The sequence below is a fragment of the Odontesthes bonariensis genome, chromosome 15, assembly GCF_027942865.1.
Source record: "Odontesthes bonariensis isolate fOdoBon6 chromosome 15, fOdoBon6.hap1, whole genome shotgun sequence".
Taxonomy (NCBI): Eukaryota; Metazoa; Chordata; class Actinopteri; order Atheriniformes; family Atherinopsidae; genus Odontesthes; species Odontesthes bonariensis.
In genome coordinates, this window is record NC_134520.1 from 19,615,194 (window position 1) to 19,641,088 (window position 25,895).

At 40.2% G+C, this 25,895-nt stretch overlaps 1 protein-coding gene across 2 annotated transcripts in view; it reads left to right on the top strand.

Moving 5' to 3' along the window:
- fbn3 (fibrillin 3) overlaps positions 1-25,895 on the top strand; it is a 71,727-nt gene that overhangs the window by 22,075 nt on the left and 23,757 nt on the right. For both annotated transcript variants that reach the window (XM_075485393.1, XM_075485394.1), the window contains exons 6-20: positions 50-145; positions 8,663-8,860; positions 11,596-11,721; positions 16,468-16,593; positions 20,645-20,797; positions 21,622-21,846; positions 21,980-22,123; positions 22,363-22,482; positions 22,656-22,781; positions 22,867-22,989; positions 23,554-23,829; positions 23,930-23,983; positions 24,062-24,187; positions 25,418-25,543; positions 25,756-25,875. In XM_075485393.1, coding sequence (XP_075341508.1) covers positions 50-145; positions 8,663-8,860; positions 11,596-11,721; positions 16,468-16,593; positions 20,645-20,797; positions 21,622-21,846; positions 21,980-22,123; positions 22,363-22,482; positions 22,656-22,781; positions 22,867-22,989; positions 23,554-23,829; positions 23,930-23,983; positions 24,062-24,187; positions 25,418-25,543; positions 25,756-25,875 — 2,139 coding nt within the window. The remainder of the gene's footprint in view (positions 1-49; positions 146-8,662; positions 8,861-11,595; positions 11,722-16,467; positions 16,594-20,644; positions 20,798-21,621; positions 21,847-21,979; positions 22,124-22,362; positions 22,483-22,655; positions 22,782-22,866; positions 22,990-23,553; positions 23,830-23,929; positions 23,984-24,061; positions 24,188-25,417; positions 25,544-25,755; positions 25,876-25,895) is intronic.

Here is a 25,895-nt window from a genome sequence, read left to right on the forward strand (position 1 = left end):
AGTAACCCCCCCCCCCCCCCCCCCCCCCCCCCCCTTCTGTCTTTGTTAGCTGTGTGTGAGAATGGCTGCCAGAACGGTGGGCGCTGCATTGGGCCCAACAGATGTGCCTGTGTCTACGGTTTCACTGGCCCACAGTGCGAGAGAGGTGAGAGCTCATCCTCATTTTTATATTTGAACTGTGCGTTGTGATTCTTCTCAGTGTGTTTCTTGTAAGTTCTGTTGGTATAAATATGCAAGAGTGGCCTTCTAATACTTGTACTGCTTCAGTCCGTGCTTGGGACTGTGGGAAAACCAATGGGGGTGTTGAAAACCCGCACAGATACATGGCTGTTTTTTGGCATTCATTACTGTGAAACTGTTTTACTTGCCAGCTTCACTAGTGATTTCACAGGCTCTAATGATGACACTATGGATCAAGTGGAGTCCAATATGCGACAAATGTGTGGGTTTATTAGTAAATTTGTAATTAACAGTAAATTAATGTTTTTGGAATAAAAAGATAAAGGCAAACGCTACAAATATTGCACAGGACTTAAAAAGCATCATCTCCCTTCGTAAAAACACCATGTAGTATTTTTTGATATGATTAGAAACTTTCTCATTTTTTGGTTTACTTTGGAAATGTATTGCTATGATGATATAAGTAATGCGAGCTCTTGTTTACAACCAGTGTGGCCAGCCAGCTGCCTCAAATCTTTGCCTGTGCTGATTTCCAGCAATTATTGCAGTCTGAGCAAAATTCTGTAATAGAAACTGAGTAAGAAAATAGTAATGCCCAAAATATGTGAGAACAAGACGTTTTTAATGAAAAAGTTTTCATGTGACTTAAAAGGTGTTTTTCTTGGGAGTAAACTTAGCATCAGATAAGCCATGATGGACACCAAGCAGTCAGATTGGAGGGGCAGTAGAGTGTGGTTTGACACTTCCTTAGATCAATACACTCCTTACTCACTTATTTACTTTTTAGCTGAGAAAGATATTGATCAAGGAAGGCTCTGATATTGCCTTGAGGCTGTGAAGATTGTTCCTATCAGTACAGATTTTCTCTTGATTCAATTCTTGGTGAGAATTGTGGATAACTTCATGCACTCAGACAGACAGTGGGTGTTTATCTCCTGGGCTTTGATCCGTAGCCTGCGGTATGTGTGTGGTGGGAAGTGTTGGCAGGGTGTTGGAAGTAGGTCATAGGATGGCAAATAAAAAAATAAAAAAAAGTCTAAACTGATGGTCTTGTTTAATTTCTGTCATGCTGTTAGAAAAAGAGAAGAACTTTTATTGTCATGAATCTTACCCGTCTCTGACCCAAAACCTCCCTCTTTCCTGCACTCTGCTTCTTCCTACTCCCTGCTGGCACGCACTGTAAACCTGTAATTGCATTCAATTCATCTCAGCCTTTCTTCTGCATTCCCCCATACCCTTCTACAGATGTGTATGTAAAAAAAAAACAACCTCAAACCTTCTTCTTCTAACATACATTTGCATTCTGTTGTCCAGTGTTTTGTCTTGTTCTGTTCCCTTTATCGCTATGAATTTAACTTTACTGACCTCTTAATCCAATTCTAGTACACTAGGCTTTCCCGCTGACAACTCTTGGGTCTTGTTTTCTTGAGACAACTAACTTTTTAAGGGCTGAGTTTGTCTGAGGGAGCCTTAAAAACATCTGGCAATAAATACCCCCCCCCCCCCCCCCCCAAAATCCACGCAACATCCCCACAGGACTGACAAAATAGAGTTTCTTTGTGGACTGGTCGTGGACATTTCCTGATGAGGAGTGGAACAAGGTAGTGAAGCAGAGACAGGGGGAGGGTGGTCAGAGGGAATAGGGTGAAAATGAAAATGGACTCCCCAGCTGTGTACACAAAGCCTGAAGGAGGGGAGCCCAAATACTCCCCATGTTGGAGGAGCGGAGCGACCAAAGAACCCTTTAGGTGGTCATAAGGGAAAGGCTCATAAATTTCTTTTTGTGTGTGTTTGTGGTGCCAGATATCCATCAAAGAAATAGAAATGTTTGGCTATGTTTGTAAAATTAACATTATAATTCATAGGGAATCTTATTGATAACTAGCATGAAGTTTAAACTTTACTAGCATGCGATGGATATACGTTAAATTTTAGATTTGAGCTATCAGAATTTAAGCAGCCATAGTATATTTGTTAATGCACCCTGAGCATACAACTCAAGGTACATGTAAATATCCATCCTTCAATGATACATTTCTGATCACGCTGATTTTTTTCTGATGGCTGAAGTCCCAGGTGTATCCTTTAGCCCTTTTAGCTGTATATTGTGCTTTTAAAGTTTGTGTAACTGAGGCCACAAGTCATTAGATTTACTGCATGGTTCAGTGAGAAAACTTGCTGATGAGCTGTGATTATGAAGGCAGGGAAAGTCATCCAGTGAGGGTAACTGGGTGTGGATTTAATCGTGGGAAGCCTCTGCGTGTGTGGAAAGTGTATGCACGTGCAGCTCTGTGTGAGCCACTGACTGTATATGTGTCAGGCTTGATGACTTAACATGAAATAGAGTTGGAGTTGGAGTTCTTTGGGATGGTTTATGATGCTCTACGTTTTTGTCGGTTCAACTCTTTTGGTCTTGAGTGAAATGCTTACACTTCTATTGGATGGACTGGTCTTGGTCCTGGACTTTTGATAAATTTGTTAATGTTCTTGAATCATTTGGTTTTCCTGTAGCACCACCATGAGGATGCTGTAAGTGTCTTTCAGTGAATCCTCAATAGCTATTGACCAGTTTTCAATGCAGACATCAAATGATGACACACACATACATGCTTGCTTCAGCTCTATAAGGAACTTGCTTTGTCAGTTTTCATCTTGCAGCATCATAAGGTTAAAATGTTAATTCTGTTTTTTCTGTTGAAAACAAATTCTGCTGCTAAGTCGGGACATTTTCACACAATTTCTACACACTTACAGCTCATGGGAGCGGTCAACTGTGTTCCAGGACTCCTTCCAGGACAGTCCAGTCTCTCTCTCTCTCTGTGGACCTATACAGTCTTTGGCCAGTTTTCGTCCAGTACAGACCAAATAAACGATAATTGCAGAGCAGTAATTTGCACCCCAACCATAAGTGGCGTCACAGTAATTTTGAGATGATGGAACTGTCGGAAGTTATGCTATTTGAGCTCTTTTGACTCTGACTAAGACTAAGAGAGAATGTCTGGGCAGGATGGCTGCACTGGTGTTAGGGTGGATGGGACTCCAGGGCTGTCATAGATCACCCTGTGGAAAATATCCCCAATGACAATTCAATTGTAATCTACTAAGCCACAAAAATACAAAAAAATGTGCCCTGAAAACAGGCTAAGAAGATGTTTAAATCTTGCAACACTGTGCGTTTATCCATGTCGGAAAGTGTGTCTCCAGGTTCTGCTCACATAATGAGCCATGTGCTTCATCCAGATAGCATGTCTGATTATATGTTCTGAATTAAATCACCATACTATGGGTTGGGTATAATTAAGAGTGTCACATTTCTAAAGCCTTTTTAAGTGTCTGATCTTCTTGGAGGCACTACATTTTGATGATCCATCTCATAAAAATATATTTTAGGGAACCGTTCACTCTCACTTAGGCCAAAGTGGCTTTTGGTTTGTTCAAATATAGCTAAGAGTAGTGTCTGATGGAATCTTTCATCTTGTTGGATGGAAACAGACTGATTTACTCTTGCTTCAGTTGAGAAAAAACAAAGAGTTCCCCATTGTGGAACATGTAAAATGCCTGTTGTTGATGGAGACTGGAGCCCACTAGCCTGACTACCCAGTGATGTCTGCATTCAATTGAGTCTGCATTATTGTTGGAGACAATGCTCGAGACAAAAGCAACTGAAGATAGATTTGTAAGATAGATTTATTGTACAGTGAGTGAGGTATAGAAACAGTGAGAAAGGAAGTGTATCATTTAGAGCGTGATGCCATCAGTTGTGCAATTTATATCTGTTAATACAAGTAGTGATGTGCAAAGCTTTCAAATCTTTTAAAAATACATCATACAGTTGGTTTTAAACTGTTTTGTGTGAACTGTGTGATCTGTTCATTTCTCTTCGCATCAGTTAGCAGGAGGCAGGAGGCTTTCAGATCCTCAGCCTTTGTGTAGTATTTCTCCCACAGTTGTTGCCCCTTTATGTGCGTGTTTGCGCTGTGTAAAACATTTAGTCACGTCTGAGTGACTGCTTTTGGAGTGGAAAAAAGGAGCAGACTCCTTGAGAAGTGATTACAGCTAAAGGAAAGGAGAGATGGCAAGCCTGTTGATAACGATAAGACTTAACAGAGACCGCTACGGTTGGCCAGGATGGAGATAAACTTTCTAGGCATGCACATACACACACACTCACGTGCACAAACAAACAAACCAGCCCACACATATGAATCATTTATTTATATCCACGTTAGCAGAGGGAGACACAAACAAAATGCTGCATATTCCAAAAGACACGCTAGACACGTGACCAGTCTGCACACACCAACATGAACTCACACACAGGACAAGTTCAAAATGTCTTAAAAGGTGAGTTTAGGCTGAAGGTTTAAGCTCAGAGTGAATCTGCCAGCTGTATAAAGTCTGGAGAGACATCCGGTTAAAAACACAACATACACACACACACACACACACACACACACACACCCAGAGGCTTTACACGTGTTATATTTTATCTCCTTATTCGTTTAACCTGTTGAACTCTTGTCATAGGAAAGTATGTAGAAATTATAGTAACCTCATTTAAATGTTTTAAAGTCATATTTCAAATTTCTTATCTTCCCAGACTTTCCTCCATCGGGACTTTTAGAAATACTTAAGCTGTTATTAATGAGTCTGAAATCCTCTTCTCCTGTGCCATTTCTCTTCCCCTCTCCTTCCCTCCAAGTGCTCTGGTCAATGCCCAGTCCCATCTCCGTGATCCCATAGTTGGCTATAGTTGATGGGAAAATGTTTGAGTTCCAGCCAGGATTAGATATCGTCTCTCATCTGCCTTTACAGCATGCAGTATCTGCCCTTTACTCTTAACGCTCTCCAGAGCAAAGAGTAAAAGGTTTTGATCATTGATCACTTTTTTTACTTCTTCATAAAATCGAATTATTTGGCTTGACCTTAAAATCACAAGCATAAGTAAAAGTTGGATTCCATTAAAATTGGGAAATGATAAGATGGCTGATCCATTTAGACCGGTCAAACCGTGGTTACGGTAGATTACACCGAACGACTTAGTTTAGATTTTTATCAGAGCTGCCTGCGTTTGTAAAATAAGTGCATTGTCAACTCCTAAGAATAAAATGACTCCATTAAGTCTGACACAAAGTTGGCATTTTTCATTAATGATGGAAAATGACTTATTTTCAAGTTATGAATGAAACTGGAGAGATCTTCATGGGAGTCAGAGGTCACTAACAGTTGATTCTTTTGTGGAGTAAGGAGTGAAGAGTGAATGGCAGAATGTTTTGATCTGTTCAGCTATTTAAGCTCTAATTAGAGAAAATTGCTTCCAAATGTTATCAGCTGGGCCGAGTCAGGATGTCGGATTGCTCTCCATCCAATCTGCCAACCTTTATGCTTGCATTTGCCTAATAAGTTTACATTCCACAGATGTGCTGACTGTCATGCTCTGACACAGGGGCTAACTTCTGGACTGTTGCATGAAATTTGTATTTTTTCCACAGATATTTATGCACAAAAGAAACAAAACTGCAGACACATGGGGGGGGGGGGGGGGTTTGGGGGGCACGTCATCATTCACTTTGAAAGGGACACTATGAGACATACGGGCTATCTTTACAGTTAGTTTTTGCATTTAAAGACAACTCTGATTGCTGCTCTGACTGGCTTATAGCTTGGACAGATGCTGTTTTCCTCCAGGCATTTCTATGTACACAGACAAGTATGTACATTCTTGTGCGTTCCTGTGAGATAGCCAAGAGAGGCTGTCTCTTATGTACACATTGTGAAAGAATGTGTATGCTTATGTATTTAATTTAACACATATGCATACATCACCAGACTTGGCTGCTGTCTGCGGCTGCATGGTTGGAGCATGGGAGAGTCCATTTATTCTTCAAAAAGTTTGGATAAGCCAATCTTTTTCTTTCACTTTGTCATCCTTCTTATCATTTTCCCTTTTCATCTTCCTGTTCCATGGGAACGTCTTTTAATCTTTGAAAGATAAAAAACTTACTCCAACAAACTATTGTCAACATTTTGTTACATCTTCCATGGAAAAAGGGAGTTGTTTCTCTCACTATTTCCTAAATAAGTTTACATTATACATTGTTATATTTCTTTGTAAAGGTTTGACCATCTGAATTGTATATGTCCCCATCAAACCCCACAAGGAAACATGCATTTACATACACTACCCTAATTAAATGTTCTTCAGAGATGACATATTGGAGTTTACATTCGGTAAAGGCAAAGAAAATAACTATTCAAGATCAAATAACAGTCCCACACAAAGAACAGTTAACTGTCTCTCGATACAGACTGAGCCCCTCTATGTAAAGGAAAATACGTGGGTGGACATTTTTGAAGCTGGCTATTCTGACGCATGTTATTGGCTAACAAGACTGAAGGGGCGGAGGAGAGAAATCAGAGAGAGAGAGAGAGGAAAAAAAAGAAAGCTGGATAGTTTTATTAATTTTTAAACAATCTGTGGCATCTGCCACAAGATGCAAAATTAATCTATTTGAAATCTCTTGGTCGCTGTTTGCTATCTCTGACCACCAACATACAATCTCTGCATCTCTGTAAATTTGTTTCAACTCCGTTAAGAAGCTAGACTGAAACACTTATAGGATTTATAACCAGTTATATTAGATTGTACCATTACCTTGCACTTGATACATAATGGATATATGTATTTATATGTGTATGTCTGTGGAGGAGAGAGGACTCTTTACGATACCAGATGTGTATTTAGGATAGAAAATCCTTTAAGTAAAACCAATTATACCCCATCCCCCAAGTTTCACTTCAGATTGAAGTTTTCACCTGGATAATATTGAAAAATAAACTTTGTTAATTCTGGTTTTCTCTCTTGGATCCTTGACAAAATGAAACATCTGAAATAGCTCTTAGTCCACTGGTAAATGTAAATTTATTGCAGAGTAAGCAGGGTGTGTCTGGCTTTTTTTTGTGTATTTCAGTATAAATATGTATGCAGGTATGTAGTGCATAAATGAGGCCTGCATGGTGCCAACCAGATCACATGAGGATTTACGATCAAAGCAGAGCTGAGGGGCAGGCAAGGAAAGCTAAAGACAGACATGAAGACTTAAAGTGGGAAAAGCGAAATGTAGACAGATGGCTGAGATGGAGAGCTGGATTCAGTCCCAACCTACACTCTGTACTCTCAGTTTGACCTACTTTCTGCTCTCATCCTCTATTTTTGCTCTTTCTGCCTTTCCTGCTCTTTGCCCCATTCTCTGTGACCCTCTTCTATATGGCACAAGGAACTAATAAGGGCAATAAGTGTAGTGAGCAACTCCCAGCAGACACCATCACTGAGTCCTATCTTTCCATCTCACTTCGTCCTTCAGAGCTGAGAGGCTGTCACAGCATTGGCTAGCCAATCATGCAGTTGCCTTTCATCTGCACTGTGACAATCTAACAATCTACTGTTTTTTTTTAATGAAGGCTATATTAAGTGTGGCGCCACTGAAAAGAACTTAATAAGGGTTTCTCCCACAAAGGAAGCCATCATTAGACTGTATGAGATTGAAAGGACGTACATCATACCGTATTGCTGAAATGGTTTCAGCATGAGGTCTTTGTGTTTGATTTGTGAAATCCGTTTTTACAAGATTATGCCATTTTAACTAGCGAGCAGCACTTTAGTTAGGAGGGAAGTTGATCAGTGAAGCTCGGGACGCATTGTTCTCACAGTACTCTTACATCATGAATCTGTGTAAATGAGTGTGAATGGGTTTGTGAATTTAGCTTCACTATTATTACCCATAGAAAAGAATCCTGAATCTTACGTCTGTGAGATATTGGTTTTGCTTTTCAACATTTGCTTTTTTTGCTTGTGATCAGCAATGCTTGTTGTGTTAAGAAGTTTGTTCATGAATATTGCAACAACAATCAGTGAATGTTATTGATGACTATGTTGCCATTAACTGTTTGTCATTTCAGTGGATACTGACACCACCACTGCTTAGCTCAAGTATTGGAATGTGCTTCAGTGTACACAAAGACTAAATGCATAGCAGCCATTCCAAACCTATGCCATGTTCCCTGCTGAAAGAAACTGTGCAGATGTGTTTGGCAGCCTAGTCTGAGCAGGTTATAGGATGATGTCTGAAATCACATGCCAGACAAGTTCTGTAATGCTGCTACCAAATCTTAGCTTGTTCTGCAAAGGTCCTGGTAAACTACGACTTATAAGTGCTCTTCTATGTAAGCAAGTTTCATATCTACTGTTAGAGAGAAGAAAGGAAGGCAGAAAGGAGGACAGAAAGAGAGAAAGAAAGAGTTAGGTATGGCAGAAAATATGCTTGCTCCCTCAAAAAGAAATTTCTCAATTATAGACCTGATCTGGTTTCATTTAATGCAGCAGCAGATGTGCAAGAGGAAATTAATCACAGCCTAATAATTTAATCAATAAAATGCTAAATCAACAACCAGCTAACAAAGAATCTGTCTTTCACCAATACAGACTACAGGACTGGACCGTGTTTCACCCAGGTGAACAACCAGATGTGCCAAGGCCAGCTCAGTGGAATCGTTTGCACCAAAACTCTCTGCTGTGCTACCATCGGCCGAGCATGGGGTCACCCCTGTGAGCAGTGTCCTGCCCAGCCGCACCCCTGCAGACGAGGCCTCATCCCCAACATCCGCACCGGAGCCTGCCAAGGTTAGAGCGGGCTCTTTATAAAGTGCACACACCTGACGGATCTTCTGTTTAACCTCACGCGAACAGTGATGAAGGATGGATTTAATAACACACACAGAGGTGCAGTAATGCACGTACCCAAACTCACGCAACCACAACGATAAACATTCTAACCGTTACTTTATCCATCATCATCACAGCTGAAATTCCTGCTGCAGGACATCCTCAGACTAGTATCAACCACACTGATAGTGTATGTACACAGTTAGCCAGATACAAATGTGTGTTTTCCTTTTACAATCCTATTTTACAAAAAAAGAAAAAGAAACTTGCAGGAGTTATGTGTTGCTGTATTTGAGTTATGTCCCTGCGTAAATATCAACAGGCCACACTTGTCACATCTGTCCTTCTCAAAGTCAAAATATTAGTTTGTTCTCCCTTTTAGTAAAGCAAATATGCCGCATACAGAGTGTATTCAGTTATCTAAAAACAAATAAAGGATTCCCTGAAACAGAAACCTTTCCCCGCTGTTAAAAGGGCTCTCTACTTCCTTTACAGCTCAAATTCATTTTTACAGACTACTGGGAGTAATAGTTAGGCAATAAAAAGTGTTCTGTAAAGTGATTGTGACATCACTTTATTTTTTGTCATCATCGTTTTGGCTTGGATTTCACAACATTTAAGCAGAATTACAGAGCGAGGATGGCATGTACCAGGTATGGAGGGTCTTAGAAGCACGTGTCTTTCATTGCGACTTCCAGACATAAAGGGTGCTTTGTGTTTTGGAATGTCACCCAATTACTTCTCTGTCTCTTGCATATCTTAAATCTAACCCTATGAAATGGTCATTCTAAATCACTGGAGTACCCCTGTAAAACATTTATAAAGTATATACACAGCATTTCCTCATGCTGTTCATATCCTAACCTTTGACAAATACAGTGTAGACACAACGCAATAAGAAAAATAAATAATCAGAAAAAACAGACCAGACACTCTGCATGCTACTTCAATAATCCACAGTCCTGACCATACCGAGCAATGAGCTTGCATTAGTATATGACATATGTGGAGGTCATGTCCCCTGTTAAATGAACCAAGGCAATCCTTCTTTTTAAGCCTCTGTCGCTCCTCAAATTTAAGGGGACATATTTTGCCCTTTTTCTTTTGAGTTGACACAATTTCCTGAGGTCTTAAAGAAATGCCTGTGACATTTTATGGTCAAAATAACACAGAAAGACTTTAGAGCAGCTAAATTAAATCAATGGATGCATTAATTTCACCTCTATTCAAGCTGATCACTTTAGGGGTATGGAGCGACCCACTCGACTCAGGGTCCGCATCTTTTGAGGTTACGGTGTGAGAGCGAGTGCAATCAGAACAAAAGTAGCTTGCATAAACAAGTTTCCTTGTTGATATAGAGGCAACATGCATTTATTCATTAATTCATACACTTATTTTTAATATATAAAGGGGCTTCAACTGAGTTGTTTAAAAATAATGTGTGTTTCATTTCAAGCCAAATCTACCAATTCATGCAAATGAAGTCACTTGAACCTTGACCTAATTAGGGGCTGGAACTTCACTATGTGTACCAATAATTATGTATGTGCATACACCTGGTAAATAGATAGACATGTGTTTTTAAAATGATTACATATGATACAGTAAAAGCAAAATAAAAAAAATCTCAGCTTCGAGTTTAAGTCTGTATACATTATTTATGAGAGTATTTGAAAAACGTAATGCATCTGGAAACAGTAACTGATTTGTATTTAGCTCCACAACTTCCTTTCTTTTTGTTCAGGTTGCCAGGTTGCTCATATGCAAGAGGTTTGCCAGCGTAACACAATAACTCATTTCTATGTGGCTCACATATCTCCTCTCTGACTTTCTTTTTTCTACAATTTGAGCTTTCTTCTTTCTCTGAATATCAGTTTTTGCCCCCCCTCTTTCTAACTCTCCACTCACATGCTTTCACACACACACTGAAGACATCTAATTGCCAGAGAGCCGAGAGCAACGTCTCTCTGGCAGCAGTACAAAGCACACATGACCATGAATCCAAATGTAAGGATTCTACTCCAAGCGCCACATCAGGATATTGGCAAGGAGAGGTTTTCTTTCTGTCTCAGCCTTTTGCAGAGATCTTTTTTTCACTAGAAAGTACCTTTAGTTTTTTATAATTAGCAGGATATTAATGTTTTAGATGATTAGAAATTGGCTGTTTTATATATCAGTGAGGTGTGTTGTGTGTGCATGCTCTTAAAATGTTTGTTGGTTACATTGCTGCTCTGTCACAATGCTTGGATCCTGATCAGGGGCCGACGATGAGGTGAATAAAAACCCTCATTATGTGAATATAGACAGGATCAAATTATCCACAGTTTTTACAAGAATCTACCCACTGACTTATCCCCAATACTGGTAAAAGTGACTCACACTGAATTCAGGGAAAAATGTATATTTAAAATGTAATTTCCTGTTGAATTGAGAGCTGCAGTTGGTTATTCTGGACCTAGTCTTTGACATCGCACCCAGTGCCAAGTAACACCGCAGAAAATGAGGTGAATGAAGAACAGTGTCAAAGCAGCAGAATAAGTGCCTGACGCAAACTGCTTTGAACAAATGTTAACTTCATGTTTTTAGCTCGGTGAGATTGCTTTTTTTACTTTTATTAAAAAACAAAAGATACCATATCTCTTAAACCATTGTGCCTCTTTCAATTAATTTCTGTCTTCCCTTCCTTCTGCTAGATGTGGATGAGTGCCAGGCGGTGCCAGGTCTGTGTTCTGGAGGCAACTGTATCAACACTGTGGGATCCTATGAATGTAAATGCCCCGCTGGTCACCGTCAGAGCGAAGCCAGCCACAAATGTGAAGGTGAGTCACATTTGAGCAGGACTCTGGGTAGAGCAGTTCATTCAACGCAATGTTAATGAATCAAGAAATACATAAAAAATTTTGCGGTCATCTTATTAAAAACATGTCTTTCAGCTCTGCATAAGCTGGCATCATTGTCTAATGTGCTGTAAGATGATGAGTGACAGGGGAAATAATGAAAGGGTGGATAAAAGCAGCCAACTATGAGCTGGTCTTCAAAGACACTTTTTTTAGGGGGGGAATTTTTTTCCTTTTGACAGTCACAGTAGGTGAAGCAGGAAATGTAGGGAAATACATGCAGTGGAGATCTGCGGACTCACTGTTGATGATAGAGGGGCCCTTGAGGTATGCACCCTAACTGTAGAAGGTCACCCACAAATGCTTCTCACAAGAAAGAAGCAGTAGAACATGTCTGAAAGGCCAACATCACAAGTCAGGCCTGTTAAAAATGATGACATAACTGCGGTAATTTTGCATTATCTGTTTACCTGTATAAGAGCAGCTGCATGAAATGAACAAATGTGCCCTATTTCACCCCATTTTGTACCTCCTTCTTCCTCTGTGAGTTATTGGCTTCAACTTGATTTTTTTAAGGTGCTTAACTCCAACAGCTTGGGGGGGAAGACTGCTATCACTAACTTGCTTATCAAACGTAATGTTCAAACTTCTTTAAAGAGGGGGAAAAAAAAATCTGTGGGACAGATTTTATATTTTGTTGAGTTAATGGTGGGACGTTCATGGACTGTGCACTTTATGACGACTGTGGGTTTTCTGGGATCTGTCTGACAAATCTCCACGGGCACTTAAAATGTGACGATGTGTTCAGAGTTAAAGTAGGCTTGACATGTGAACATCAGCATGCACATACACATGGAAATGTGTGCACACTCTGCAGAGTGGATTCACATTACAGTGTGTTGATTAGATGGAATTTAAACGATGCCCAAACTAAACAGCCTGATAGTTAGCCAGGCAGGGGTTGTGTCTGTTGGACCGAGGCCGATATGTTCGTAGTCTTCGGGGAGGATTACAGAAAGCTCTTAAACTGTTGCAGCCAGATGACATTTATACTCTTGAACAAGACAACGGCTGTGTTGTATCAGTGTAGCTGTGCATGGATTATTATCTAAATTTGACTTTTATTTGCTTGTCGCGGGGCAAAGAGCTACAGCAAATACAGGAAACATACAATTGTTTATATTTACTGGAAACTGGTGTCTCCACCTTAAGATTCATGGGAAGCAATTACCATGACACTCGAATGGGAAATTTATGTCTCAGTGAATAAAGGAGGAAATATATTGGATGACTTCTCTTAATTCAGCAGAGTCCTAGTTTCAGATGTGGTTTTGTGGGGAATTCTACCTCGGGTAAGTGGAGAATGAGCGTTTCCAGAGATGCTGAGCTCTGCTCGAAGAGATTTGGGTGTGGCTGTTGATTGACATTTCTGCTTGTACAACTCAGCTTCGAGAGGCCAAAGCAATTGCTACTCACACGCCAAGGACAGACTGAGATAAGGTGACAAAACCTCAGAATCTCGCATTCAGAAAGTCCCACAAGGGTTTATCATTCACAAACTGGCTACTGATGACTTTGTGGTATGGTTGGAAAAAAGCAGCTAATTGTGGAGATGCTAATGATTAATTGATGTTCAGAGATTTTTAGTGAGAATTATAAATCATACACACATCATTTGTATTATAAATGCATGGATATAAGATGATGATAAGAGATGTGCTACATGTCCTTACATTTAAGATGCAGAAACCTACAATAACTGGAAGCTTGTACTTGGTAAAATAAGTGAACATTAACTTAGAGAAAGCTACTCTTGACTTAAGACTAATTTCCTTTTTACAGGTCAACATGACCCATGCTGCTAATAGTTAAACTACTGAGGCTGTACTTTCTCTAATGCTCCATCCGGGGGCTGCCACAACATATAAAGGATCCCTCTTCCCCAGGCCTCAGACAGCCACAGAGACAATTGTTAGGATGTAGTATATAAGTTTATTTACAAAAAGTCACTAAAAGGAGTTTAGCTTTTTGTTTTAGTTTAGTTTAGCTTCTGCATGGGCAGACGCCAAAGTCACAGAAACAGAAAACAATCTTAACATTGGAGAGATAACGTAACCATAACAAAATACAGTTACTAGAACAGGAGGGAAAAAAAGAATGAAAAAGAAATGGTAGCTCAACCCTTTGAACTCCTTCTATGTGCATTAAGTTTGAGACATATATTTAACAAATCACAGTGCACAGTTTGGGAGCAGAGGGAGACGAGTCATTTGTAGTAGTGCTATCTTCGATATTTATACTTGTGCTTTCATCCAAGAGCACATCTTGATCTGGTCATTAATCTGCACAGCAATCACCACTTGGCACATGCACACTCCAGTACACACATATGACTGCACAAACAACTTCAAGACTCGCTGTCTGATCAAATGCTATGGTAGGAGTATATTCAAATGTTTGGAATTATAATATTTATTTGTTTTCAGAAAAAAAAAGTGAATTTTTTTAGATTATTGTTTTCATCTTAAAAGTGAACTGAACATATCACAATTCGAAATGCAGTTTGTGCATTTGAGCTGTCCAGCGTGAGGGCAGAAAGAGTTCCTCGTTTTCAAAAGGCTGAACAAACAAAAGTACGGTTGTGACATGTTTTTTAGGTCACGGATCTGCAGGAAACCCATGTAAATCTCACAAACAATCAGATCAGGTCCTTTGGGAATGGTTTTCAATGAAATGCCTGTCTGCTGTAACTATTGCCCAATCTCTCTGAGAGCTTGCACAGTGAAATTAGTGAGATTTTAGAGCAGTTAAAATAAAGTGCGGTTAAGATGTCATGGGTGTCGGATTGTTTTTGGCACAAAGAGGCACCTGATTTCACGGCTGCCCTTTCGTCCAGACTAAGCTTAGCAGTCTCCTTTTCTTTTTCTTTTTTTTTTTTCCCCCTCCTCCTCTTTCTACTTTTCTGCCTCTCCTTCCATTTTCCTTCTATAAATACAGTGCTTTGGCTCAAAACCAGCTGTTAGTGCTGAACAAAGACACACTTACAGCATCTGGGAGACTTTCTCATTACACACAGAGACCTCCCTGTTGCTCTGACACTCACAGTGTCTCACGTACACTTATGATACAAATACACAGTCAGTGACATTTTCATTTAGACTGGATGAAAAAGTGGAAACAGCTTTGGATGAGAAGTTTTTCACATGCTGATGTAATGTGCACACACTCAGACACACATGGCAGCTTTGATGACATTTATCCAGGTGACATACATTTCCTTCTGTACACACAGGCAGTCCCTGAGCGCTACGTCTGTGTGGAGTAATGTCTGGTGAGCTGTTGCCTCTGCTGACATAAGGTTTATTTGGCTGGGCTTTTACTGCCTCACCTCAGCCTTCTGCCGCTGCTGTCAGACAGGAGGCAGCAGGGGAAGAACAGCCTCTTGGCTCCCCACACTGGGCGTTACTACATACTAAGATGCAGACACGTACCCGCAGGCAGAACGTGGATAAAAGTTACATACTCGCAATCCTCTGAGAGACACAAATACTTACACACCTTTCACTTTTTCAGCTAAGCACATATAGCACACCCACGTTACCATGTGCACCACCTCTGAACTAATGTTGTAATTGTGCCCAGCAGTGGCTTAGTAATTACAAATGAGTAAGCGTGACACATCGTAAAAACTCAATACTTTCTGGAACTTTACTTTGGGTTTCCCCCCATCATGGAGCACTGAGGCCCCTCTCCTAGAATAGTATAACTTGATGCCGTCATAAAGCGTACCACACCGAGGTGAGCCCTGCCAAGTAGTATCCTGAAGTACTTGGAGACATCTGAAACATTACTGACTCACACCGTGCATGTTTAAATCATGTCAGCTTATTACCCAAAACCTGTGTGATACTATATTCACTCCTCATAGATCCAACCTGTTAATATTACGCACATATGGTTCCTTTTAACTGTAATGCAATACCCACAGAAATGACTACATCTTTAGATTGCTTCATAACCTATGTGCATGTTTCGTAATACTAAGTACTGACATTACACGAGAATTGACATACCTACACCAACATTATATATTTTTTTACCTTTTCAGCAGACACCCACCACTATTAAGTAACGATACAGTGATTGCCAGTCTCTTATTTGTCCTAATTCTCTGCCAAATGAAGGGGCCTATATCTGGTGTTTGTCTGTCTGTCTGCTGTTAAAGATTATGCAAAAACTAACAAGGTGAATTTCATTAAACTTAGTGGAGAGAATAGGCATAGAAGAGGAGAGATTAGATTATGGTTCAGATCCAGATAACCTTTGGATAAAATTTGTAACACACAGCTGTTGCTTTGGCAGAGAATTGACTAACTTTATGTTTTATATGTAATGTTAATGATTTTTCTGTGCTCGAAGGTAGCCTGATACACTGGGCAGCGCTGTTGCTGTGCTCCCCTCACTGACCTTTACAGCATCTGAATTGTTTCTGTTATTTACATGTTTGCCTGATGAGTATTTGTCTGATCGGAACTAACTAGTAGTGACATAATCCAGCTCCGAGAGGCTGCTGATCCATTTGCCTTGCTTATAAACTGTGTAATAATCTCTTCCTGCGACATGCTACTGAATCTTCCCAAACAATTAAACTCTAAAGATTTTAACATTAACAGATTTGTTCCATGGTGGGATAGAGTGAGGTGTTTATGGTGTGACTCTGCATTTCAGATATTGATGAATGTAGCACCATTCCTGGCGTGTGTGACGGAGGAGAATGCACCAACACAGCTGGAAGCTACGTCTGCACCTGTCCACGAGGCTACGTCTCCAGCACAGATGGTTCCAGATGTGTGGGTGAGTCACACATTCAAATAAACATTTTTTTTAATCAGGTTTAGTCTCCGGTGTGCATTTCTTCACCCCCTGGCTAGCTAAGATCTTCACATATGGCTGTTAACTTCCCTCCCTTTATCACCGCTTCCTGTGAGTGGAGTTGTGATGTGTCGAGCTGGCCTGCAGACCTGTGGTCACCACGTGCAGCCCAACACGCTTGCACGCACTTGTCGGCCTTGACGGCATTAATCTAGTCCAATGTTAGTGTTCCTCTGATTCACATGTAGCACATACCTCACTGACATGTCCGTTGAAACACTAGCAGGTGATAATGTATTCCTGCCGTCCTCACTCCTCATAGCAACTACAGTGAAACACAGCCAGATGTTGTGTTTTTCCAGGATCTTGCTCCAGAATGGACAACTTAGGTTTGGCCCGTTTTAGCATTTTAGCTTTAGAAGGACAGATAAACCATCCCTTAGTATTAGCCTGAGCCGTCTGGATTTGCTTATATGTGTTTTCCTCAGTACTCAGTCTCATCCTGCATTATGAATGTGATATTCCTCTACTTGTGCTAGTTTTCTTGTCGCCACACATCCATGGAAAATGGGTTTTGTTTAGGAAAAAGTGTTAGAGGATCTGGGTTGAATTTATCAAAACAAAGCATGCCCGAATCACATATGCTCACATGTGGCATAAAGTGCGTAAACAGATCAGGATGTAATCTTTGGGTAAAATATCATATATCATATCATAATAGAAAACTTTGTGTTCATGCTGATAAACAAGAAATCTTTTTCTTTTTTCTTTTTTTTGTTTTTTTTTTACCCAGCACCACTTTTCAAGTATAGTGTTTTGGTAGAACACGGTTTTGTCTGTTTAGTCAAGGGGATGACAAGTCATCAGCCAAAAAAAGGTTATTTTAATGTGTCTCTTTTGATGGAAACAATGATGTTCATCTGACCTCGAGCATGTGCTTCACCTTAAGCAAGTAGTCTGTAATGTGTAGCAAAGCAATTTAATAGTGACTGTGTCCAAATATTAATTTCATAGTAAAGTTACTTTAACCCTCAAAGGCCTATGCTGCCACCCACAATTAAAATAGTTACTGTTCTAAAATTGCCCTCGGTCTTTAAGTGTTAAACATCATTGGCTGGGATGGGACTTGGACTGGATAATTTGTTAATTTCATGGGTAATTCACAAAATCCACTGATGAGGTGTTATATGTAGATATTTTTGTGTTGATTAACATGAGAAGCAGCAAAAAAAAAACTAAGTAATTCTGAAATGTGTATATACAACATGGACAATAATATGTAGACATTGAATTTTAAATTCTTGCAATTAAACATTCAGTTTCAAAACGATGTACATTATCACGCTACTTTAAATACCTCAGTTTTGCTTTATTTATTTATTTTTGTCAAGTTAAGAATGAAGAAAGGGTTTTCATCAGAAGTTGCAAAGTACACAGTTATTGTCTGCCGCAGAAATACATTTTCCCCTCATTTGAAGCCAGGTGTTTACCCCAAACCAAATAAAACAGGCACACATTTATATGCAAAGACTGTGTGTGCAGGGGGTTTTGTCTTTAGTTGCAGCATATAGTCTAGAATGTACAGATGGTTTTATACAAGAGGAGAATTGGTCATGGTGAAATAGCAAAGTAAGGGATGAAAAGATATACAAATAAGTAATAAAGTGGGAAAAAAAATTTAAAATTAGGAAGAAACAACATGGATTGAGGATGAAAGTGCAACACCCTTTACAAACTGGTGGAGTATTTGAAAAAGGATATTTAAGACAGATATGTGCAATAAGTAAGTACAATAGCTGGCAGCCTTGAGTGCTTTGGCCGGTGTGTGTGTGTGTTGATGTGCCTGTGTGAGTTGCAAATAGACACAGCACTCCAACGAAAAGTTCTCATCTGTCTGTCGTTAAGCCTGTCCATATTTTTAGTTTTTTCTCCTTTTTTCTCCTCCCTGAGGTAATATATCTCTGTGTTGCTTTAGGTCTCCTATTCTCACCCAATCATTCTTCTTTGTAAAGCATACATTATTCCCTCAGCTAGCGTTTTCATGATTTACAGTGGAGCCTTGCTGTTTACAGTGGATCAGTGCACGTTTTACCATGTTTATTTTAGTTTTTTTAACTTTTATCTCCAATAACGAGGGTATTTCTACCCTCTCCTGTCTTATGATTTGGTCTTTTCCCTTTTTTTTAACGTTCCTCTAATCTCTTGACATCTGGATCCCGCTTTGTGTTTTATCCATGTGTTGCTCTTGTGCAGCCAACTAAAAGAAAAAAGAAATACTGGGGGAAAGCTATTAAAACAGGTACCAGATATGCTCTCATTTTTTTCTGTCCTACTTTCAAGTAAACAAGACCAGACTGTTAGGAGACAAAGACAGGGATGAGTTATCCAAAACAATGTCAGACAAGACCAGGACATGTGCACTCTGCCTTTTGATCAATCTAAACCAACAACACGAAGCCACACTAACACTAAAACCTGGATATGAAAAGAGAGACTAAATAAACTGCTTTGCTTGATAATACATGCTGATTAAATTCCGCCTGTTTGATTTCTTTGGGGTTTTTGTGTACAGAGCATAAAGTGACGAAAAGAGACTTATCCCTGGTTTGCTCGGTCTCATGTTTTAGGAGCAGGAAGTTTGTTCTGGTCTGGAGGCTTTATTGTGTGGCCTGCGCTTTGTGAGATGTTCTGCCGCTCAGTGATGAAGAAGGCCAATGGGAGCTGTTGGGGGATGGTTGACAGTAATCAGACCCTAATACGCTGTCGCATGATGGAAGCATGAGAAAAGAAGAACCTGTCCAGTTGGTCAGAATGTAAAAGCGAATGAAAGCATATGCCTGTGTAGAGGAGCAGCAAAACAAGCCAGAAATCTGCAGTCTGGATCCAATTTAAGTCATCATCATCTCCATCAGAAGCTCCACCCCACCCACACCGACTCCCCTTCTCCATTCCCTCTATCCTTCAACAAGCCTTAAGCTCCATCATTCCTCTGAGACACTTTTATGGATTGTGTACATGATGGTGGATATGTATGAGAATGTATATCTGAATGTTGCTTTGCATGTAAATGTGTGTACTGCACTGTATGGGCTCCCACACTCAACTTAGCCCCTCATGTTCAATCTAATTGGCAAGAATTGTTCCACATGGAACTGATTAATTCCAGACTGCTGGCTCATTAGTGAGCTAATCGACTTGTGCTCCTCCCTCCACCCCCCTTCACCCCTCCATTTCCCTCCACTCTTTCACTAGATGCACTTTAAATTATACCCATACATTCTCTGCCATTCAGTCTTTTTATTTTTATGGCTATATTCTTTCCATACCCAGAGACTCCAGGTCTCCCTCCCCATCAACTCCTTGCACACGCTTGTTGAACCCCAGCTCCCTTCACTGTCCCACTGACCCTGACCTGGAAAACCTTTTTGGGGATGCCTGTAGTAAACTGAGACTCAAAGCATCTCCTCCTGCTGAAAGCCAATTGAGAGGCTTTCCCCTCAGTCACGATGGCCAGAGCAGCCAAGAAGTTCCAGTAAGGTGTCACAGTGGCAGATATTATAATATCTAACTCTGTTTTCATCATTGTGAATCATGTGAATAAATAAACGTTTTATCTGACTTCAATGGATTGTTTTACACCAACAGCTTTTGTAACTCATAAATTCAAAGATCAAACGTTATTTTTTTTCAAATGCCAAAACAACTTGAAATTCCAACTTAACAAACAAACAGATGAAAGATTAGCTAGCATCTCATTTGGATTTAAAAACCCCTCGTCTGACTCTTGCACTATACTTATATCAATGTTGTGACATACAGTGACAATCATGGTAAACTTTACAATTTTCTTTTTTTCTTAATACTGTGCCAGAGAAGTTTGACAATAACTCAAATGATTATTCAAGAACAAGAGAAAATGTGATCAGTCGTATTTATAATTTTTTTCTGTCAACTTGACTTGTGTTTTCATTTAAACTTCTGCTGCAGCTTTTTCAGTCATCTCATTATGTTGATTTATCTCATCTGCCCTCAGATCAGCGTGTGGGCACCTGTTACTCCGCTCTGGCTAATGGCCGCTGTGCTGGAGAGCTGAATGGCCAGTACACCAAGATGCAGTGTTGCTGTGACACAGGGCGCTGTTGGGCTTTAGGGCAGATTCCTGAGATGTGTCCTGTCAGGGGGTCTGGTAAGTCCGCCTGATCCACAAGACAAAAGAGACGACTCTTGCATAGTAGTTGTTGACAACTAAACACAAGACTAACAACAACTATGTTAACTGAACCACAACGAAAGGATGGCTTTTAAATTACACCACCTTTCGCTTTGGAAGTCCTTCAAAATATTGAAGATTGCCTGTGACTTGGTATTGACACAAGAAGCAAAAGAAGAAGAAAACGTTTCACAGTCCAGATAACTTTAACATGGTAATTTAAAGAGAAAGAAAAAGATAAGGCCAAGTTTGCAAGTACAACCTTGGAGCAAGAGGGTAAACTCAAGCTGGTGAACCTGATTTCAGGAATCCAAACAAATGGAGGAGATTCAATTACCCATCATCCCTTCTCTTAAGCTGAAATTTCAAAATATTGTGTAATCCAATACTGATCTGTTACAGATTTGCCTCTTTCATCATTAAACTGAGATGTGTTAGTGTTTTGACTTATTGTCATCATCAATTTAAGCCGACCACATACTTCCAGAACTTTTTATGTAAACTATATAAGGCACAGGTCTGTGTGTAGACACATACAGACGCTCACATAGGAATAGTGAATGTGTGAGAAAATTACGGTTTTTACGGCCCCACTTTCTGAACTCTTCAATTCACGAAAACTGTATATAGATATAAGATACATACATTCAGCCTCAAATGTTTTGGTTGATTCAATACGCTTGAGTTTGGATGACTGTAATAATCCACATAAACTACTTTTTTTCCAAGCTTGTAACAAAATAAAGCACACTAAACATAACACACGCTTACTTGTTCTCTGTCATCTCTTTCTTTTCAAGATGAGCACAGGCGTCTGTGTATTGTGGGTGTTCCCCAAGTACATGGCCTCCCTCACAGCTTTCCCAATGAATACTTCCCAAACAATAATGGCAACTATGGATTCAAGTTCCCCAGTTTACCGAATGGTAACGGAGGGAACGGAGGCAATGGAGGGAACGGTGGCAACGGAGGAGGTGGAAACTTTGGTGGCAACGGGGGAGGAGGAGGGAACTACCAAAACATAGGTGAGTCATTCAGTGGATTTGAATGAGTCTGTTAAATGATTCAAAATCAAAATTCTCACTTTGGATGGAGCTCTGTGTCTTGATAACTTGTATCTTGTTTTGTAATTGTATTTATGTGTGTTGTTTTCCTAAGGCATTGTTTCCTTAAACGAAACTAATGACATGTGCAAACATTTTACCAACCTGTGTTTGAATGGACGCTGTATACCAACACCTCCAAGCTACCGCTGCGAGTGCAACATGGGCTACAAGCAGGATGTCCGTGGGGAGTGTATTGGTAAGAAATATGCTCACACGGTGTGTACTGTATAAGTGCACAAGACAAAGTGACCAGGCCACCCTTTTATTGCATACACTACACTGCCATCTTCTGCCAATTTAAAGAACTTAGTACAAGTATTGCTTGATGCTGACAAGAGGAATTTGTGGAAATGTGAATCATGTTGTACCTAATCGTTATATCAATTCATTCCATGTGGGTATGTCAGTTCTTATCTTCTTGTTTTCTTTGTATAGATGTGGATGAATGTGTGAGTGACCCATGTATCAATGGAGACTGTGTAAACACACCTGGATCATACCACTGCAAATGCCACGAGGGATACCAGGGAACCCCAACAAAGCAAGCATGTATTGGTACGTCTGCTCGTGCTATAAACCTACAGCGAACTTTTGAAATTAAACATTTTTTTGTAACTCTGTGTGTAAACACACAATTGCTGAAACAATGTCAAAACATTCTCCTAAAGCCAAAGATAATAATGTCAATGAACTGCCCCTCTTACTTTTTTTACATTTTTTTTTTTTAGATATTGATGAGTGTATTGTGAATGGAGTGATGTGTCACCATGGCCGCTGTGTCAACACGGACGGAAGCTTCCAGTGCATCTGCAACGCTGGCTTTGAGCTCACTCCTGATGGAAAGAACTGCATTGGTAAGGAGCAAACACAAAGACAGAATGAACAGCACATTAGTCTTCAGCATCATGAAACTAACTAAACTTCTCTCCGGTCCATCAGATCATGATGAGTGTGCCACTACCAACATGTGTCTCAACGGCATGTGCATCAACGAGGACGGCAGCTTTAAGTGCATCTGCAAGTCTGGCTTTGCACTCGCACCCAATGGACGCTACTGCACTGGTATGTGGGATTTATGATGTACGAGCACACACTTCAAACCTTGGAGAGAGAGTCAAACAGGCTCTCAGAACAGTGTTTGCAGATTTGTTGCTGAAATCCTGTAGATGTTTTTTTTTTTTTTTGCTCAGTTTTGCTTTAGAGGTCAGACGTTTTGAAACTCTTCCCAATTGCACTCATGCACAGTCCAGAAATAAGTGAATTAATGAGACTCTGTTTCGAGATGTTGTCTTGAAGTTTTAAAATGAGTTGCCATTTCATTGAAGTCGTTTAATAACACGTGGAACACAGAATCTTTACACTTTCATTTGGTGTTGTTTCTCAACTTAGTCTTAATGTTTCAGTGGAAAACACAATGGGCTAACTGAATCACTGACGTTTGGTTTTTCTTGACATTTTATCACCAACATGCATGTTTTATGTCTTTGCGCTTCTCATATTTCATCTGTATCAAACATTTTAGTGGGATTTCAACTCCACTGCACTGATTTCTTTATTATCTTATGTGAAACTAACTGAACCTGGCCTGTTATGTGACGTTTACATCAACGACCCTCTCTCCATCAGACATCGATGAGTGTCAGACTCCTGGCATCTGCATGAATGGCCGCTGCATCAACTCGGAGGGCTCCTTCCGCTGTGAGTGCCCTCCAGGCCTGGCTGTTGATGTAGATGGGAGAGTGTGTGTGGACACACATATGAGGACCACCTGCTATGGTGCCATAAAGATGGGTACATGCTCGCGTCCATTCCCAGGCGCAGTTACCAAGTCAGAGTGCTGCTGTGCTAATCCTGAACATGGGTTCGGAGAGCCATGCCAACCCTGCCCATCCAGAAACTCAGGTAACATCTTTGTTCACAGCTATGTGATCTGTAAAGGCAAATATAAAAGAGAGAATTTCAGCTAACTCAAAGAGTAAATTGCTCATCTTGTGCCTTCCAGCTGAGTTTCAGGGTGTATGCAGCAGTGGTATTGGCATCACAACTGATGGTCGAGGTGAGTGTTCGTAAGAAGAAAAAAAAAAGGACTCATTCATCGTCTATTCTCCTCTGATTAATATATGGTGTTTCCTAGATATCAACGAGTGTGCGTTGGACCCAGACATTTGCCAGAACGGTATTTGTGAGAACCTTAGAGGAAGCTACCGCTGTATCTGTAACATTGGCTATGAGTCTGACACGAGTGGCAAGAACTGTGTTGGTGAGTCAGTGTTTTTATTTTTTAAAGCTTCCTTACTTGACTAAGTTTAGCGGTGTTCTTGTTGTAAATTCTGGTTTTGTAGCTGTTTTAGACTGTTGGACAACCACTGTGACCAAAAGTTTTTAACAGAGGTAAATATATGTAGCATGAAGATACACAAGACAGAAAGGAGGGGTCAGGAAACGGACTAGACACTGTTATAGCTTGACAACCTTGTTGAGCATTGCGATGCAATGAGTTTCTTTCAAAATAATACATAGTGCTCTTTCAATGATGTACCAACAATGACGATTAAACTTCTAAAAACTTCCTTGTTTCCAAAAGAAGCATGGATGCTGTGTAAAACTTAAATACAAAAGCAGATTGTGAGGATTTCAAATCACTTAAACCCCTAATCAAATTGAAAATAGTACAACAACGATACGTTAGATAGCAAAACTACGAAAAGTTTCAGCTTTACGGTAAAAATAGTAAATTGTAAATTTAATGAAAGCATAACATTTCAAAAAAGCTGTAATAGGGGCATTTTAACGCAATTAGATATCATATTCTTTTTTTTTTCAATGTTTTCCTGAATGGCTTGTTAAAGGATTTCATCTGACCCTTTGTGTGATCATCATGATCTTTGCAATAGGACTGCAGACAGGCCAGTTTAGTATCCAGACTCTTCAACTGTGAATCATGCGGTTGTAATAGAGGCAGTAGAATGTTGTTTGGCATTGTCTTGCTGAAACAAGCAAGGCCTAATGGAATCCATGTAATGTGCACGAACGAATGATGTAACCCATGATCGTGGATGCTGATAACAAACAGCATGGTTATTGTCCTCTTTAACCTTCAAAATTCTAATTTTGATTAATCAGACCACAGGATAGTTTTCCACTTCAGCTCAGTCCATCTTAAATGAACTCGGCAGTAGCACATTTGACTCTTTTGAGTCAATCATTTGACTTGCATTTCTTGCATAACTTGCAGTGATAAACTGTGCTCACTGACAATGACTTGCAAAATGCTTCTAAGCCCATGCAGTCATTTTCATCACAGGATCATCACACTTCATGTTTTCTTCACATTATTTTCAGTCAGATATAGAGTTTAAACGGTTTATCTACATTTACACAGTGTCTCAACTTTTTTCAGAAGTGAGGTTGTAGAATTTTCTGCAGACTGGAAATGTTGCAACAAACAATGATCATAATCTTCGGCGTATTCTCTCTGTCCTGCCCGCAGACATCAATGAGTGTCTGGTGAACCGACTGCTCTGTGACAATGGTCTATGCAGAAACACTCCCGGCTCCTACACATGCTCTTGTCCTAAAGGGTTTGTCTTCAAACCCGTCTCGGAGACCTGCGAAGGTGAGCACTCACTCAATCACTGTTTGTGCTGCCAGCGTGTGTTTAATCTTTTAACTATTGATGTCATTTTAAGGTGACATTGTTACCAGATGGGTCGCATTAAGTTTCCAGTAAACACGAGGCCCATTTAGAGAGGACACACACAACTGCCAAAGCGTGATGATGAATTTGAATTGGCTTCTCAGCCCTGACCTCAGGTGTGCTTGTTTCAGATATCAATGAGTGTGAGTCCAGCCCATGCATTAATGGAGCATGTCGCAACGTGGCTGGGTCCTTCAACTGCGAATGCGCCCACGGCAGCAAACTGGACTCCACCAACACCATCTGCGTTGGTAAGACATCAAATACCTGA